Genomic DNA, 12,774 nt, shown 5'->3' on the forward strand with positions numbered 1-12,774 from the left:
ACGGTTTCTTTAAAGTCAATCACGGACATGAATCATGGGACGGGCGGCTAGTGTAGCTGTCTGAAGATACCTCACGAGGTTCACTTTCTCCAAACATCTTCTCCGTGCTCTCTCTTGCTGTGATGTATGTTATACCCATATTTGCTCTACTGTAATGCATACATTCAAGTCCTGCCATTCGCCGTCCGGCCTCATGCTTGCCCACCAACCTGCAGTTCACTCCCTTCTCCTTGCTCGACCCCAAATAGCTTCAACACCCCATCCCTCTTAAACATCCTCGCACAATCCACCGCGTTCGGCTGTCCGCCCATGATATCTGCGCCCGTGTCGAACAGCACCTTGACAACGTCCTCGTACCCCTTGAACACTGCCCCAGCAATCGGACTCTGGCCCCTGCCGTTGAGGGCATTGGGGTCTGCGCCGGCGTCCAAGAGCATCTTGGCGGTTTCCGCGTGTCCGTGGTAGGACGTCAACATGAGAAGCGTGTCGCCGGTGGAGTTGGTGAGGTTGCGAGGCACTCCAGCATCCACGTATTGCTTCAACATCGTCGTGTTGCCCTCGCGCGCCAGATCAAACAGCTTGGCCGCGAGGTCGAGGACTGCGGGTGGAAGGTCGGCCACAGATTGCGGCGGTTCTGATGTGCCATTGGTTGTGGATGCTCCGTTTGTGGTAGGGCCGCCGCCGTTTAGTCTTTCGGCTGTTGGTGGGACGCCGTTGGGTGTGTCTTCAGAAGCCATGGTATCGTGCATGCTGTGTATATTTCAGGTACAGACGAATGGTGCGGTGAAAAATGAATATTATCAAGCAACAGGCGTAACGTCTAGCTGAAGCTGTCAATCCATGTTTATATCAATGGTTAGTACATAAGTGCTCAGTAGATGTATAGAATGCAATGGACTGTCGATGACATAACCAGCGTTGCGAAGCGGGATGACGCACGTTCGAACGTGGTGAAAGCGCGTTGCTAGCGCCATTTGCTGTTCGCGACTCCCGCAGTTGGTTGACAAGCTACAGAACACACGACCAACACAGCTCCCACTCCACAACCCGACTTCGCGGGATCGACTCAGGCTGAAGGGCCTTGCCAGCCATCATGGCCTCCCCGCCGCACATGCCGTCGTTCACCATGCCCAAAAAGCGCGGCAGCATCTCGTCGCTGTCGTCTGCGCAGACGAAGAAGCGCAAACCCTCACAGCTCCGCAACGCCTTCTCACCTGAGACTGAGGGCGTTGGCTCGCCAGCACGCTACTCGCGCTCCCCATCAGTCGACAGCGTAGCCACAACGTCAGTCATCAACGGTGCCGGCGGGAAAAAGAGACGGAAGAAGAACGCAGATGAGGGTAGCGTCGCAGGCTCCAGCATGCGCGGCGGCAAAGGCGACACGCGCAGTGCTTTGAACGGCGACGGCGACAACGACGCGAATGCACAGGAGGATGACGAAGACGACGATGACGACCTCATGGACGAAATGGACACAGCCCTCGAAGGCGGCCAGTCCATGGCAGACCGCAAAACCCTTGAGAAAGAACATGAGCGCGTCCTCATGGAGTACATGACACCGCTCCAAGCCGACCGCTATGCTACCTACCGCCGTATACGTCTCAAGCGCGAAACAGTCCGAAAGCTGGTCAATCAGACGCTCTCGCAGTCGGTGCCACAACCCGTCATCATCGCCGTGACGTCCTACACCAAGTCCTTTATGGGCGAGATCATCGACCGCGCGCTCACCGTCCGCGACGAATGGGCTGTATCCCGCACACACCTTCCCAATCCGAACCTCCCGCCGCCCGTCCTCGCGCAATCTCTTGGTCGCCCGTCCGCACACATCAAAGATGCGCGTAACAAGCCGACGAATGCGGATATCCAGAGCGCAGGCATGTACTTCAACCAAGTGGACAGGAGCGAGCCGCTGTGGATTGAGATTGCAAAGGATGCAGGGCTGCAGGAGAGGCTTAAGCAGTGCGACAAGGGGCCGCTGACGCCAGCGCATCTGAGAGAGGCGTTGAGACGGTACAAGAGGGACAGAGATGGCGGGGGCGCTGGGTTTGCAGGCATGAGTCTGGAGGGTGTGGAGAGGACTGCCGCGCGGACGGGAGGGAAGAGACTGTTTCGTTGAGGGAGAGGGTGGTGAAGCGTTGATGGTTGGATGGTGAAGCGTTGATGGGTAGGGTGGGTGCGCTTCACGTGGCCATAGGGCGTGATACAGGAGAGAACATCATCTAAAGGATGTTGCATAGCGACGGCGTACTGGGAAATTCGTTTGGGTTCAAGGCATCGCTGTTACGGTGTCAGTCGAAGGCCTTCACCTCGTCTATAGGAAACGGTTGTGGTCAAGAGCAAAGCGTGGCCATGTCTAGTCACTACAAAGAGGTTCGGTTCAGCTGAACAAGTGATCGCGTGACCTTCATGTAGCACAGCTGTGTACTTTGCTCTTGGTAGTTTCCAACGATGGACAAGGTCGTGTCGTTTCGACGTGATGATATGTACCATCAAGGATGAACCTCGACTTGCACACCCGCATATACAGGTCGATATTGGTAAGGGCATGACACGCAGGGCCTGGACATGGCAGATCATCCATTCTTCAAGATGACTTACTTCCGCCCCCCCACCCTTCTGGCTCTTAACCGGTGAACGGGCAAACCAGCCATCCCGACGTAAAACGCTGATACTCCACCGCGCCCAAGCGATCCGCCCACAGCAGCCACGAAACCAAACCCACGTGATTCACGTGTCGGCAATCTGATCAGCTCGGCTGGCAAGTCAGTGCAGTGCAGCTCCGATCCACGCCAGGATAGGAACTTCAACATGGCCCTTGCCGCCCGCTTCGCTTGGCCGAGTAGGGAAAGAGTAGAGGCAGCGGGAAGAGGTGAAACACAGGGCCCGTCGATTGCGAGCCTGTTCGGGCAACGCAGCAGAGGTTACACAGGGGGTGCGGCGCCGTCTGGGTGGGGAGGCGAGCGTGTGGTGCTGGAGGCGCGCGGTGAGAACATGAATGACAGCGTATGGTATGAAATTATGAATCGAGGGATTAGAAAAGGGGAAGAAAAAAAAAAAAAAAAAAAAAATCAATTTCCAGGCCGGTACAGGTTGGGTTCGGGGTTTGTGTACGGGGGTTAGCAGGGGCGGAAGGAGAGCAGCAGCGTTTTCCGTGGGAGCAGAGATTGCGAAACCAAACCACGGGCTTGGTGTATCCTGATGAAACCCTCAGGCATCATCCTCTCACATGACGCCGGGGCGCTGACGCGGTGGCTGCGACAGTACCAACGGGACAAGGGCATTCGTGGCCCCTCTCCCCTTCACTTTGCCTCACGATGCTCACCCCGCCAGCAAAGTAGGGTGCGTGTGTGTTGCGCACTACCGTGCAGGCGTGTGTGGAAAGCCGGGTAGGCAGAGTGGTGGGTGGACAGAGGGTTTGAGAGGACACGCGGCCGTGTTTGGCGTGGGGGCGAAGCGAGACTGTGGCGCGCAAGCCTCAGGCTGGGACAGGTGCGTGTGTGAGGGGGCGAATGCGAACAAGTGCTGGCCTGCTGCCACGAACGGGCTGTTCATGATTCGCGGCTGTTGTGAGGCTCTCGCTGTTGAGCATCGAGACCCACTGTGTTCGCGTGTGGTATGGGGTAGCGCAATATCAGTGCGGTGCATGTTCGCAGCAGTTGCGTGCGTGCTTCAGGGGGGGCAGACGACCAGACGTCGATTTGGGATAGGTCGAGTCTACTGTCTACTGTCTATTGCTGTCTCCCGTGTACGGTGTGGTATACTGTCCACGCCTGCTGTCTATGCTTACGGTGTGTGGTATACTGTCTACGCTACGGTGTGTGGTATACTGTCTACGCTACGGTGTGTGGTATACTGTCTACGCTACCATGGATGGTGTACTGTCTACGCTACCGTGTATGGTGTACTGTCCACGTCTGCTGTCTATGCTTACGGTGTGTGGTATACTGTCTACGCTACGGTGTGTGGTATACTGTCTACGCTACGGTATGTGGTATACTGTCTACGCTACCATGGATGGTGTACTGTCTACGCTACCGTGGATGGTGTACTGTCCACGTCTGCTGTTTGTGCTTACCGTGTACATGGACCCTGTATGGAACGGTCGGCGTCGGCGAGAAACACCGGGTCTGGTGAAGCACACAGAGGTGGGCGTCGCTCTGGGTGCTGATATGCTGGTGCCGTTGCAGCCTTCTCTCCCGTGCAGGGCGCTGAATGGCTGCTGGCTGCAGGGAGTGGTATTAATAGAACCAGCCGGCGCTTAGGCCAACGACGGCGCCTCGACTTCTCCATCCATGCACGCCGCCGGTCCAGTGGGCTTCAGTTGGCTTCAGTTGGCTTCACGGCACCCACCACTGGCCAGTGCACACTCCACCGCGGCCGCCCACGATCCCCTTCCTCGCGGTAGTGGCTCTGGCAACCCTGCGCCTGTCCGACGACCGCCCGGCCTCTCTCGTCGCACGCCTGCACGACCGCACGACCGCACGACCGCACGACTGCACCTCTCTCCACGGCCTGACCTTTGACCCTTTGGCCCTCGCGCGCGCCCTCGGCTGCACTGCACCACGCCGCGCCGCACTGCACTGCACTGCACTGCACCGCACAGCACCTCGCTGCACCGCACCCACCGCCAGGCGCATCCGCTTACCCAGTCACTCCCTCAGGCGCTTCGAGGATCCGGCATCCTCGCGTGCGCACTCGCCCAACGACGCCCTCCGCTGCCGCCGCTGCTCTCGGCGACTTGGTGCGTAGCCATGTCTCTTTCCTCTCGTGCTTCGCCGTCCCTTCTTTCCGCTCTGCTCTCCTCTGCTCTGCTCTGCTCGTCTGAAGCCTGTCGCTCCGTGGCGACCTCGCCCGTGACCCTGCACGCTTCGACGCCGCACCTCTCACTGCCCCTGCCATGTCTGCCTCGACCCCAATAGCACCCAAAGTGCACCACGCTGACACACCCTCTCCCAGAACGACCTCGCCCGCACCCACTCTCTCCTTTCCTTCCCACCATTCTGAACCCACACTCGCGCACTACAGCCGCAGGTCCAGCACCCCGAGCGCTCACCCTCTCCGCGTCACCCCTCCCCCACCGCCCCCCAGCATGCCGACAACGACATCGAGAACATACACGTCCGTGCCCTCGTTTGGCGCCGTCTTTGGAGCAGAGCCACCACGCAACCTTACACACAACCTGCCACCTGCCCAGACAACAGACCACGACCCAAGTACCGTACATGGCAACAATGTAGCACAACGCACCTCGAGCGGGAACACAACACACGGCGCTCCCTTCTCCTCCTTCCACAACCACCACGACTCGCGCGACAGCAACTCGACCGCCTCCTCGGACAATTCACCCACCACCACCATATCCACCATGGACTCATCATCCGTAACCGACCCTTCGCCAGGGCCGTCGCCCGAGTCGCCCGTGCCCAAGAGCACGAACCACTCCTTCGCCGCTGATTTCAGGGCCCGGAGACCGGAGACGGCAGACGGCACATCCTCCACAACCAACTTCTTTGAGTTACAACGACCCGCGACCCCAGCAAAGAAGGCACGCAATCTGAAGAATCTGGGTATCAACACCACGACTTCGCTCACCAATCTCCGCGCCCAGGCTCCCGCGGCTCTGGCAGCGCCAGACAACAAGGAGAAGAACAGCTCTGCACCGCCCTCGCCTTTGTTCATCAAGCCTCCAACACCACCACGAAGACGGCCGTCGAACCTGAGCTTAACAATAGCAACCCCTGGTATCAACGACAACAAGCCTACCCGACTCGTCATCCCTTCTACGCCGTCACTTGGCCGACCAGCCTTACGTCACTTCCAGTCGTCGCCCTCCCTGCCATTATGCTCACCAAGCGTTGCCCCAGCTGGCGGAATGAAACTACCCGCCCTGCGTCCAATCGTAACCAAGAGCAGTGGCTTGTCAGAAGTGCCGTTTGAGATGGAGGAGGAAGAGGAGGAGCCAAACTTCGACATACCGCAATCAAAAGAAGAGAAGCCTGCTGCATACCCCAACGGACCCATCTGTATCTACCCCGCTGGTGTCTACCTCTACTTCGAACCGACCGCCGAGCAAGCTGCGACCTTTGACGTGATTGTCAACGTTGCGAGCGAAGTCCAGAATCCATTTACATCATCTAACTCTGAGTCTCAGAAAGACCTGAACGCTAGGAGAGTCGATGGACCGGCGGCGGAGAACGTTGATTTTGCCGCGCTGTCACAACAACCGAAATCTACGTTTGGCTTCGGGAATGATTCGCCGACTACACCCAAGGCTACGCCCCCCGTTCTACAGACGATACAGCCTGGTGAAACCGTGCTCAACGGTAAGACCTATCGTACGCCTGAGTATATCCACATGCCATGGGAGCACAATACCGACATCGTACCCGATTTGTACAAGTTGGTCAAAGTCATGGACGACCGAGTGAAGCGAGGGAAGCGCGTGCTCGTACATTGCCAGTGTGGTGTCAGTCGTTCTGCCAGTTTGGTCGTTGCTTACGGCTTGTACAAAGAGCCCGAAGTTAGCGTTCAGGAAGCATACGACAAGGCCAAGAAGCGCAGCAAGTGGATCGGGCCCAACATGAATCTGATCATGCAACTTCAGGAGTTCCGCAATGGCCTTCTTAGGCAAAACCAAAACAGCCGTTCGCAAAACCAAGGCTTTGGGAGAAGGGTTGGCTTTCCTTCCACGGCAGCTACCAATAACAGGTTTTCTTGTCCCAATCCTGAGAGAGACGACGTTTCGGGGTCGCGCGTGCCCCAGACAGCTCCATTGCCACCGGACACCGACATGAGCATGCAGCGAGCCAGTACGGGCAATATGATGGCCATTTCTCCTGGACCGCTCTCCGCTCCTAGTGGTGCGTTTGGCGCGCGATTCCGTAACTCTTGGGATTCGAGCCAATCCAACTTCGACCTCTCCCCTACCTCCACACCAAACACTATCCCCTATGTCGATCCCAAGGGGCACGTCGTACCTGTCGTCGAAGTCACAGTCAACGGTCCTCCTTTGACACCAATGGAGGTTCCCGCTATTCCCGAGATTGTACACCCAGAGCCGGAGCCTACGTTACAAGCACCAAACGTTCCAAACTTTTCGCGTCAACTTTCGTTGCGATCATACTCGGATGCTCCCGTAGAGCGGTCCATTGAGACGAAGAGCACTCACTTGGCGCCAATGAAGCCAATGGGATTCGCACCGCTCAAGTCACCCGTTGCATTGACATTCAACATTCCTTCGTACAGCACGCAACAAGACCGGGACGATGACTATGAAATTAAATCTCCAGTAAAGACGTCTTTCGATTTGCCGTGGCCTTCAGAGTACGACGAGCCAGAACCTTCATTGTTGGCACCAAAAGCTCAAGATTCTTTCTACCTTGGCGCGCCTCCCAAGTCCCCGATGTTCCCTCCCCCACGTCTGACCTTGCCAAAGTCAAGAAGCGATCGCAGTGAGAAGCCGTGCGGCTTTTTACCGTTTCGCCCTGCTCAAGAAGCAGATCAATCGGCGCAGTCGGAGACGTTCGCCCGCACTGAGAACCCACCTGCCCTTGAGCAAGCCTCTAAACTGGCCTCTCCGACGTTTGGCTCGTTTCCTGAAGTTGCGTTCAGTCCCAGCCGTGTGCTAGACACAGGATCGAAGTCTCCAAGAGCCGCGGAATTCCACATGGCTCCGCTAAGACCCACGACTGCTGATGAAGATCCGTTTGGATTGACATCTCCAACAAGGAGAGATTTTTCATCCGGTAACCCATTCGACAACCTGGCGAGCTCTCAACACTTTGGATGCGACGATCGACGTCCGGCATTCCAAGCCATCCTCCCACCTTCACACCAGACCTTCAACGGCTTTGCTTCACTCGATGGACACGCACGCACTCCGTCGAACCAAACGTTGGAACAACCTCTGGCTCCAATACAAGCGCCTCCCCCGAAACGTAAACTCAACATTGACTCGCGCGTTGACAGCTTGAGTGCTTTTCCAGAGACCAACGTCATCGCTGCCACTCCGACGCAGGCCTCTAATCAAGTGATGCCACCAGAGAGGCCCCAGACACCGCGAACCAAGGAGTTTCTAGCGACCCCTGCCAAAGCGATTCGTACACGATTCTCAGCGCCGAACATGAAAGAGCAAAGACAGTTGTCGAAGCTTCAGTCCGAGATGGAGTCTAAACTAGCGAACAGACCTGAGGCTCCCCAGCAAGCGATGGATGACCTGGATGCATTGATGTCGCCGCGTGCCGAAGAGTTTACCAGGAATCCCTTTCACCTTGATCTACGTCCCTCGGCCGAGGAGGTCAGCCCTGCCTCTTCCGATGAGACGATCAAAGATGAAAAGAACAGTCACACCTGGAGCAAGGCACCGCGACCATGGACGCCTGAGAAACTCACAGTCGATCCTAGAAGTCCAGCGCAAACAGGCAGTAGTCCCATTGTGCGAAACATCTGGGACGTGTTATGATCGACGACTTCATGCACATATTCGAATTCGTTTCTCCACAGATCCGACTCGCCAACAGATACGGTCTTTATCAGTGCTGACCAAGCTGTGATGCGACGCCGGTCTGTGCGATTTCCGGACCAATCTCCGCTCCACTCGCCAATGGAAGTTTGTCGGCGACCTTGTCCGAAGGAAAGAATCATCAAGGCCATGAAAAGGCGTTTAAGTTTGACCGTTGACATGGCAAATCTCCGACCAAGGGCACTAGTCTGTATCAACGACGCGTCCCAGCACGCGTCGTTCACAAGACACGACCAAGTCGTGCACAAGGACTTGTAACGCGACATGTTCTTGCGTAAGGCCTTCTGCAAACAAGCACGTTTTTCTTTATGTTTCCTCTCCTATGTTTAAGCCACCATACCCCGGCTCTCGCTCTCGACCGTGGGGGACACCGCGCGTTGAATTACAAAGCATCGTAATGTTCTAGTCCTAGTTACCTACTCTAGTCCCGCGACAGCCTCCTCCACACATTTCCATTCGCTCCATCATAACATCATATCGTTACATATCCACTCGCTTGTATATCGTCATCTCCATCATCATATCTCAATTACGAATTACGCATCAGGCGCGCTTTGGGGAGTCTTCGCCTCTGCGTTACCTCGGCGTCTTCATTCACACTAGTCCCCGCGCATCGCACTATCGAGGAGTATTTAAGGGGTCGTACTGGTCTAGTCGAGTTTATATGCGCGGATGAAGGAAATCTGTACCCTCGTTTCTGCAATCTTGGTTCCTTTGGGGTGGAAGATGGGAAGGAAGCGGGGGATATGTATATCAATTTCAAATATACTATCGGTGTTGATGTTGCGGTTACACTCTTCGTTGCGTTCTGTTGAGGTAACGAACGGAAGGATACAGTCGTGCTGAGAACGACGCTGCAACCCAAGGCTGTAGACACTGACCTGACGGCAGGCAGCAAGTATGAATAGGTAAGCCTCGTTTAGGGAAGAGGGGGTTGGTTTGTTGTTCATGAGTATAAGCATTCCATGTTTTGTAGCCTTTTGGTAAGTCTGGCTTGACTCTTGCTAACTTGACGGAGAACTCGAAGTACTGACTCAGTCCGAACTCCTCAGATTCCGGGCTCCGTGTTTGAAATGGCAATGCAGGCGCACAGTCTCTCGCTTACGTATCTGGCTCCTGCGCGAGCGAATGGCGGACCGTACAACCGTCCAGCGACTCTTCCAACCTCCTCATCACCAACCTCTTTGCAGATCTTCGTTCTCACAACATATCTCGCTATGAATTGCTTGTGTCTCATGATCTCGCTATACAGTCCTTGTTGATTGTCAGTTATGGCCACAAACAATGACCCGTCACTAACAGCGACAGCCGTAGAGATTGCGACGTGATGGTGTCCGTAACGATGCGACACAAGAATCTTACGAGTTCTGAATGAGTTCTGCAATCAGTCCTGCAGCCAAGAAGACGCATCGTGGAGTTGCACATACACCGCCACGAACGACATGTCGTTGAACCTTCGAGCCTGCTTTTGCCGTGGACGACTTCACAGGCTACGCACATCATGCCTGTATGGACGTTAGTCTAGCTGCATCTGGAGACGTATCCGCACATTTAGCCAGTAATGAGATCTTCCGGGAAGCTACACAAGCAAGCAACTATGCAAGGCTCGTAGTTTCGCCGATCTTGTGAGGGGTAGTAGTGGGGAAAGTCTGGGGTCATTAAGCTTCGATCCGTGGTAGCGAAATTGACTACAAAACAACGGATGTACCTCGTCAACCTCGAAGATGTATCACACTACGGCAAGGATTAGACAAAATGCTTTGCTCAACAAAGCTTGTCGCGTCGGTGGTTTTGGCTGGCGTAGTCGCCTCCCAGCATGGTACATCATTACAACTCCCTACACTCATTACTAGAAACCGTCCTGACAACCTCCAGCTATCACAGCTAATGGAGGCAACTTCACACTCACCGGAGATGATTCTTCGTACCTATTCCACGTCAACACTGAAAATGGCGATTTGATATCGGACCACTTTGGCGCCCCGGTAACAGATTTCATTCCGCCAGCATACATCCTCCCCTGGGGTTGGCATGATAGCAGGGCCAACGACCGGCGCGAATTCCCAGATGTTGGGAGAAGCGATATCCGTTTGCCCGCAATTCATATCGAACACTCGGACGGAGACACTGTGTCAGCGTTTCTCTACCAAAGCCATGAGATCGTTCCCGGGAAGCCGTCCATAGCTGGATTCCCGGCAACGTACGGTGGTGATGCGGATGTGACAACCTTGCAGGTTCAGCTTTATGATAACGTTTCTGCTGTTGGGGCCGTACTCTCGTACTCGATCTTCCCCAAGTACAACGCCGTTGCCAGGAGCTTCAAACTTACCAATAACGGTACCGGTGACATCGTTGTGGAGAGAGCTGCGTCTTTCAGTTTTGATTTTCCTAATCTTGACTTTGAAGTTATCGAGCCTCACGGCGATTGGTATCATGAGTTCAATACGGTCCGACGCAAGGTGGATTATGGAGAGACCAGCTTCCGCTCAACTGAAGGCTACGCCGGACACACACACAATCCCTTCTATGCGCTTGTGTCTCCCAGCACAACAGAGAGCGGTGGCGAAGCATGGGGCTTCAACCTAATCTGGTCGGGGTCCTTTGAAGCAACCATCGAGAAGGCCTCCAACGGCTATGTACGAGCTTTGCTCGGCCTCAATCCGCTCCATACAAGCATTCGCGTTGCTCCTGGTGGCACCTTTCAAAGCCCGGAAGCCGTGGCTGTCTACAGCTCCTCTGGAATCGGCGGAGTCTCCCGCGCGTATCATGATCTTTACAGAAACCATCTGTCTAGGCACAAGGCTACTCACGAGACTCGGCCGATCTTGCTGAATAGTTGGGAAGGATTGAGTTTCAACATCAACGACACAGCTATCGTCGATCTTGCCGGGCAGGCAGCGGACCTTGGTATCGAACTCCTCGTAGTAGACGACGGTTGGTTTGGTAGATCCTATCCTCGCAACAACGACAGCTTGGGGCTGGGCGACTGGACTGTGAGTGACTACCTGCTCACATGAATCCAGAGCTTACTAACAACGCCAAGCCCAACCCAGTCAAATTCCCACAGGGGCTCGGTCCTCCCATCGATCAGATTATTCGGATCGACGTGGCAAACGCAACTACAAATGCCAGCACCAACTCACCGATGAAGTTCGGAATCTGGGTTGAGCCGGAGATGGTGAATTTGAATTCGACCCTATACAATGAGCATCCCGATTGGGTATTGCACGCCGGCAAACATGCAAGAACTCTGACTCGCAATCAGTTCGTCTTGAACGTTGGGTAAGCTATTCTATGATCAGGTTGGCATTTGCTGGCTGACAAACCATAGACTGCCTGAGGTACAGGACTTCATCATCGAGACGCTCTCCAATCTTCTTGACTCGGGAAGCGTGAGATACATCAAGTGGGATAACAACCGAGGCAAGTCTTTGAATCGTCAGTGTTCTCGCTCTACTGATACTCTTTAGGGATGCATGAGCTCGCTCGTCCGTCTGACACGTACCAGTACATTCTGGGTCTTTATCATGTAATCGACACCTTGACGACGAAATACCCTGACGTCTTGTGGGAGGGGTGTGCCTCCGGCGGAGGTCGATTCGATGCTGGTGCGTACCAGAAACAACCCTTGATCTTGCAGAGCTAACGTTCCAGGTCTCCTCCACTACTGGCCTCAGCACTGGACTTCCGACAACACAGACGCAGCAGACCGGCTTCAAATCCAACTCGGCACTTCGCTCGTCTACCCGCCCTCCGCCATGGGCTGCCACATCGCAAAGTCCCCCAACGGCGTGACCGGAAGAGCGACCAGCTTCACTTACAGGGGCCACGTAGCCATGATGTGCGGCAGCTTCGGCCTGGAACTAAACCCACACGAGCTCTCCGAGGAAGAAACCGCAGCGCTCCCAGCAATCATGGCAGAAGCGCACCGCATAAACCCGATAGTCATCTCAGGCCACTTCTACCGTCTCGCAGGCCCGCAAGCTAGCAACTGGCCAGCCGTGCAGTTTGTGAGCGCGGACGGGAACGAGGCCGTCGTGATTGCCTTCCAGCAACAGTACACGACCAAGCCTGCCGCGCCACCTCTGAGACTGCAAGGCTTGGACCCAAAGGCCAGGTACTTCAACAGCTTGGACAACGGGACGTACAGCGGTGCTACGTATGCGAATGCGGGGATCAACGCTGGCTGGGATCGTGGCGTGTATCAGAGCAAGCTGATCTGGCTGGAGAAGCAGTGAGGTGGTTTGGTATAT

General features: G+C 55.4%; 5 protein-coding genes across 5 annotated transcripts, besides 6 other annotated features; 4 read left to right on the forward strand and 1 right to left on the reverse strand.

The window, feature by feature from the left end:
• Positions 1 to 191: 191 nt before the first annotated feature.
• EKO05_0003317 (uncharacterized protein) lies at positions 192 to 737 on the reverse strand (the record flags this gene model as incomplete). The annotated part of the gene is made up of 1 exon (XM_038945399.2): positions 192 to 737. The coding sequence occupies one exon, from the start codon at positions 735 to 737 to the stop codon at positions 192 to 194; it is 546 nt and encodes a 181-aa protein (XP_038800948.2).
• Positions 738 to 1,093: 356 nt separating this feature from the next.
• Positions 1,094 to 2,116, forward strand: EKO05_0003318 (uncharacterized protein; the record flags this gene model as incomplete). The annotated part of the gene is made up of 1 exon (XM_038945398.1): positions 1,094 to 2,116. The coding sequence occupies one exon, from the start codon at positions 1,094 to 1,096 to the stop codon at positions 2,114 to 2,116; it is 1,023 nt and encodes a 340-aa protein (XP_038800947.1).
• Positions 1,398 to 1,456: a tandem repeat.
• Positions 2,117 to 3,043: 927 nt separating the features above from the next.
• Positions 3,044 to 3,068: a tandem repeat.
• A 482-nt stretch (positions 3,069 to 3,550) lies between these two features.
• EKO05_0003319 (uncharacterized protein) lies at positions 3,551 to 4,168 on the forward strand (the record flags this gene model as incomplete). Its single annotated transcript, XM_059636139.1, has 1 exon — positions 3,551 to 4,168. One exon carries the CDS (start codon positions 3,551 to 3,553, stop codon positions 4,166 to 4,168), a length of 618 nt encoding a protein of 205 aa, XP_059492122.1.
• A 286-nt stretch (positions 4,169 to 4,454) lies between these two features.
• Positions 4,455 to 4,499: a tandem repeat.
• A 73-nt stretch (positions 4,500 to 4,572) lies between these two features.
• Positions 4,573 to 4,621: a tandem repeat.
• Positions 4,622 to 4,754: 133 nt separating this feature from the next.
• Positions 4,755 to 4,819: a tandem repeat.
• A 270-nt stretch (positions 4,820 to 5,089) lies between these two features.
• EKO05_0003320 (Protein-tyrosine-phosphatase) lies at positions 5,090 to 8,461 on the forward strand (the record flags this gene model as incomplete). The annotated part of the gene is made up of 1 exon (XM_038945397.2): positions 5,090 to 8,461. One exon carries the CDS (start codon positions 5,090 to 5,092, stop codon positions 8,459 to 8,461), a length of 3,372 nt encoding a protein of 1,123 aa, XP_038800946.2.
• Positions 5,941 to 5,959: a tandem repeat.
• A 1,815-nt stretch (positions 8,462 to 10,276) lies between the features above and the next one.
• Positions 10,277 to 12,759, forward strand: EKO05_0003321 (Alpha-galactosidase; the record flags this gene model as incomplete). The annotated part of the gene is made up of 6 exons (XM_059636140.1): positions 10,277 to 10,340; positions 10,397 to 11,514; positions 11,565 to 11,803; positions 11,853 to 11,944; positions 11,992 to 12,129; positions 12,176 to 12,759. 6 exons carry the CDS (start codon positions 10,277 to 10,279, stop codon positions 12,757 to 12,759), a joined length of 2,235 nt encoding a protein of 744 aa, XP_059492123.1.
• Between the last annotated feature and the right edge of the window lie 15 nt (positions 12,760 to 12,774).

This window comes from Ascochyta rabiei, chromosome 5 (assembly GCF_004011695.2).
Source record: "Ascochyta rabiei chromosome 5, complete sequence".
In the NCBI taxonomy this organism is placed as follows: Eukaryota; Fungi; Ascomycota; class Dothideomycetes; order Pleosporales; family Didymellaceae; genus Ascochyta; species Ascochyta rabiei.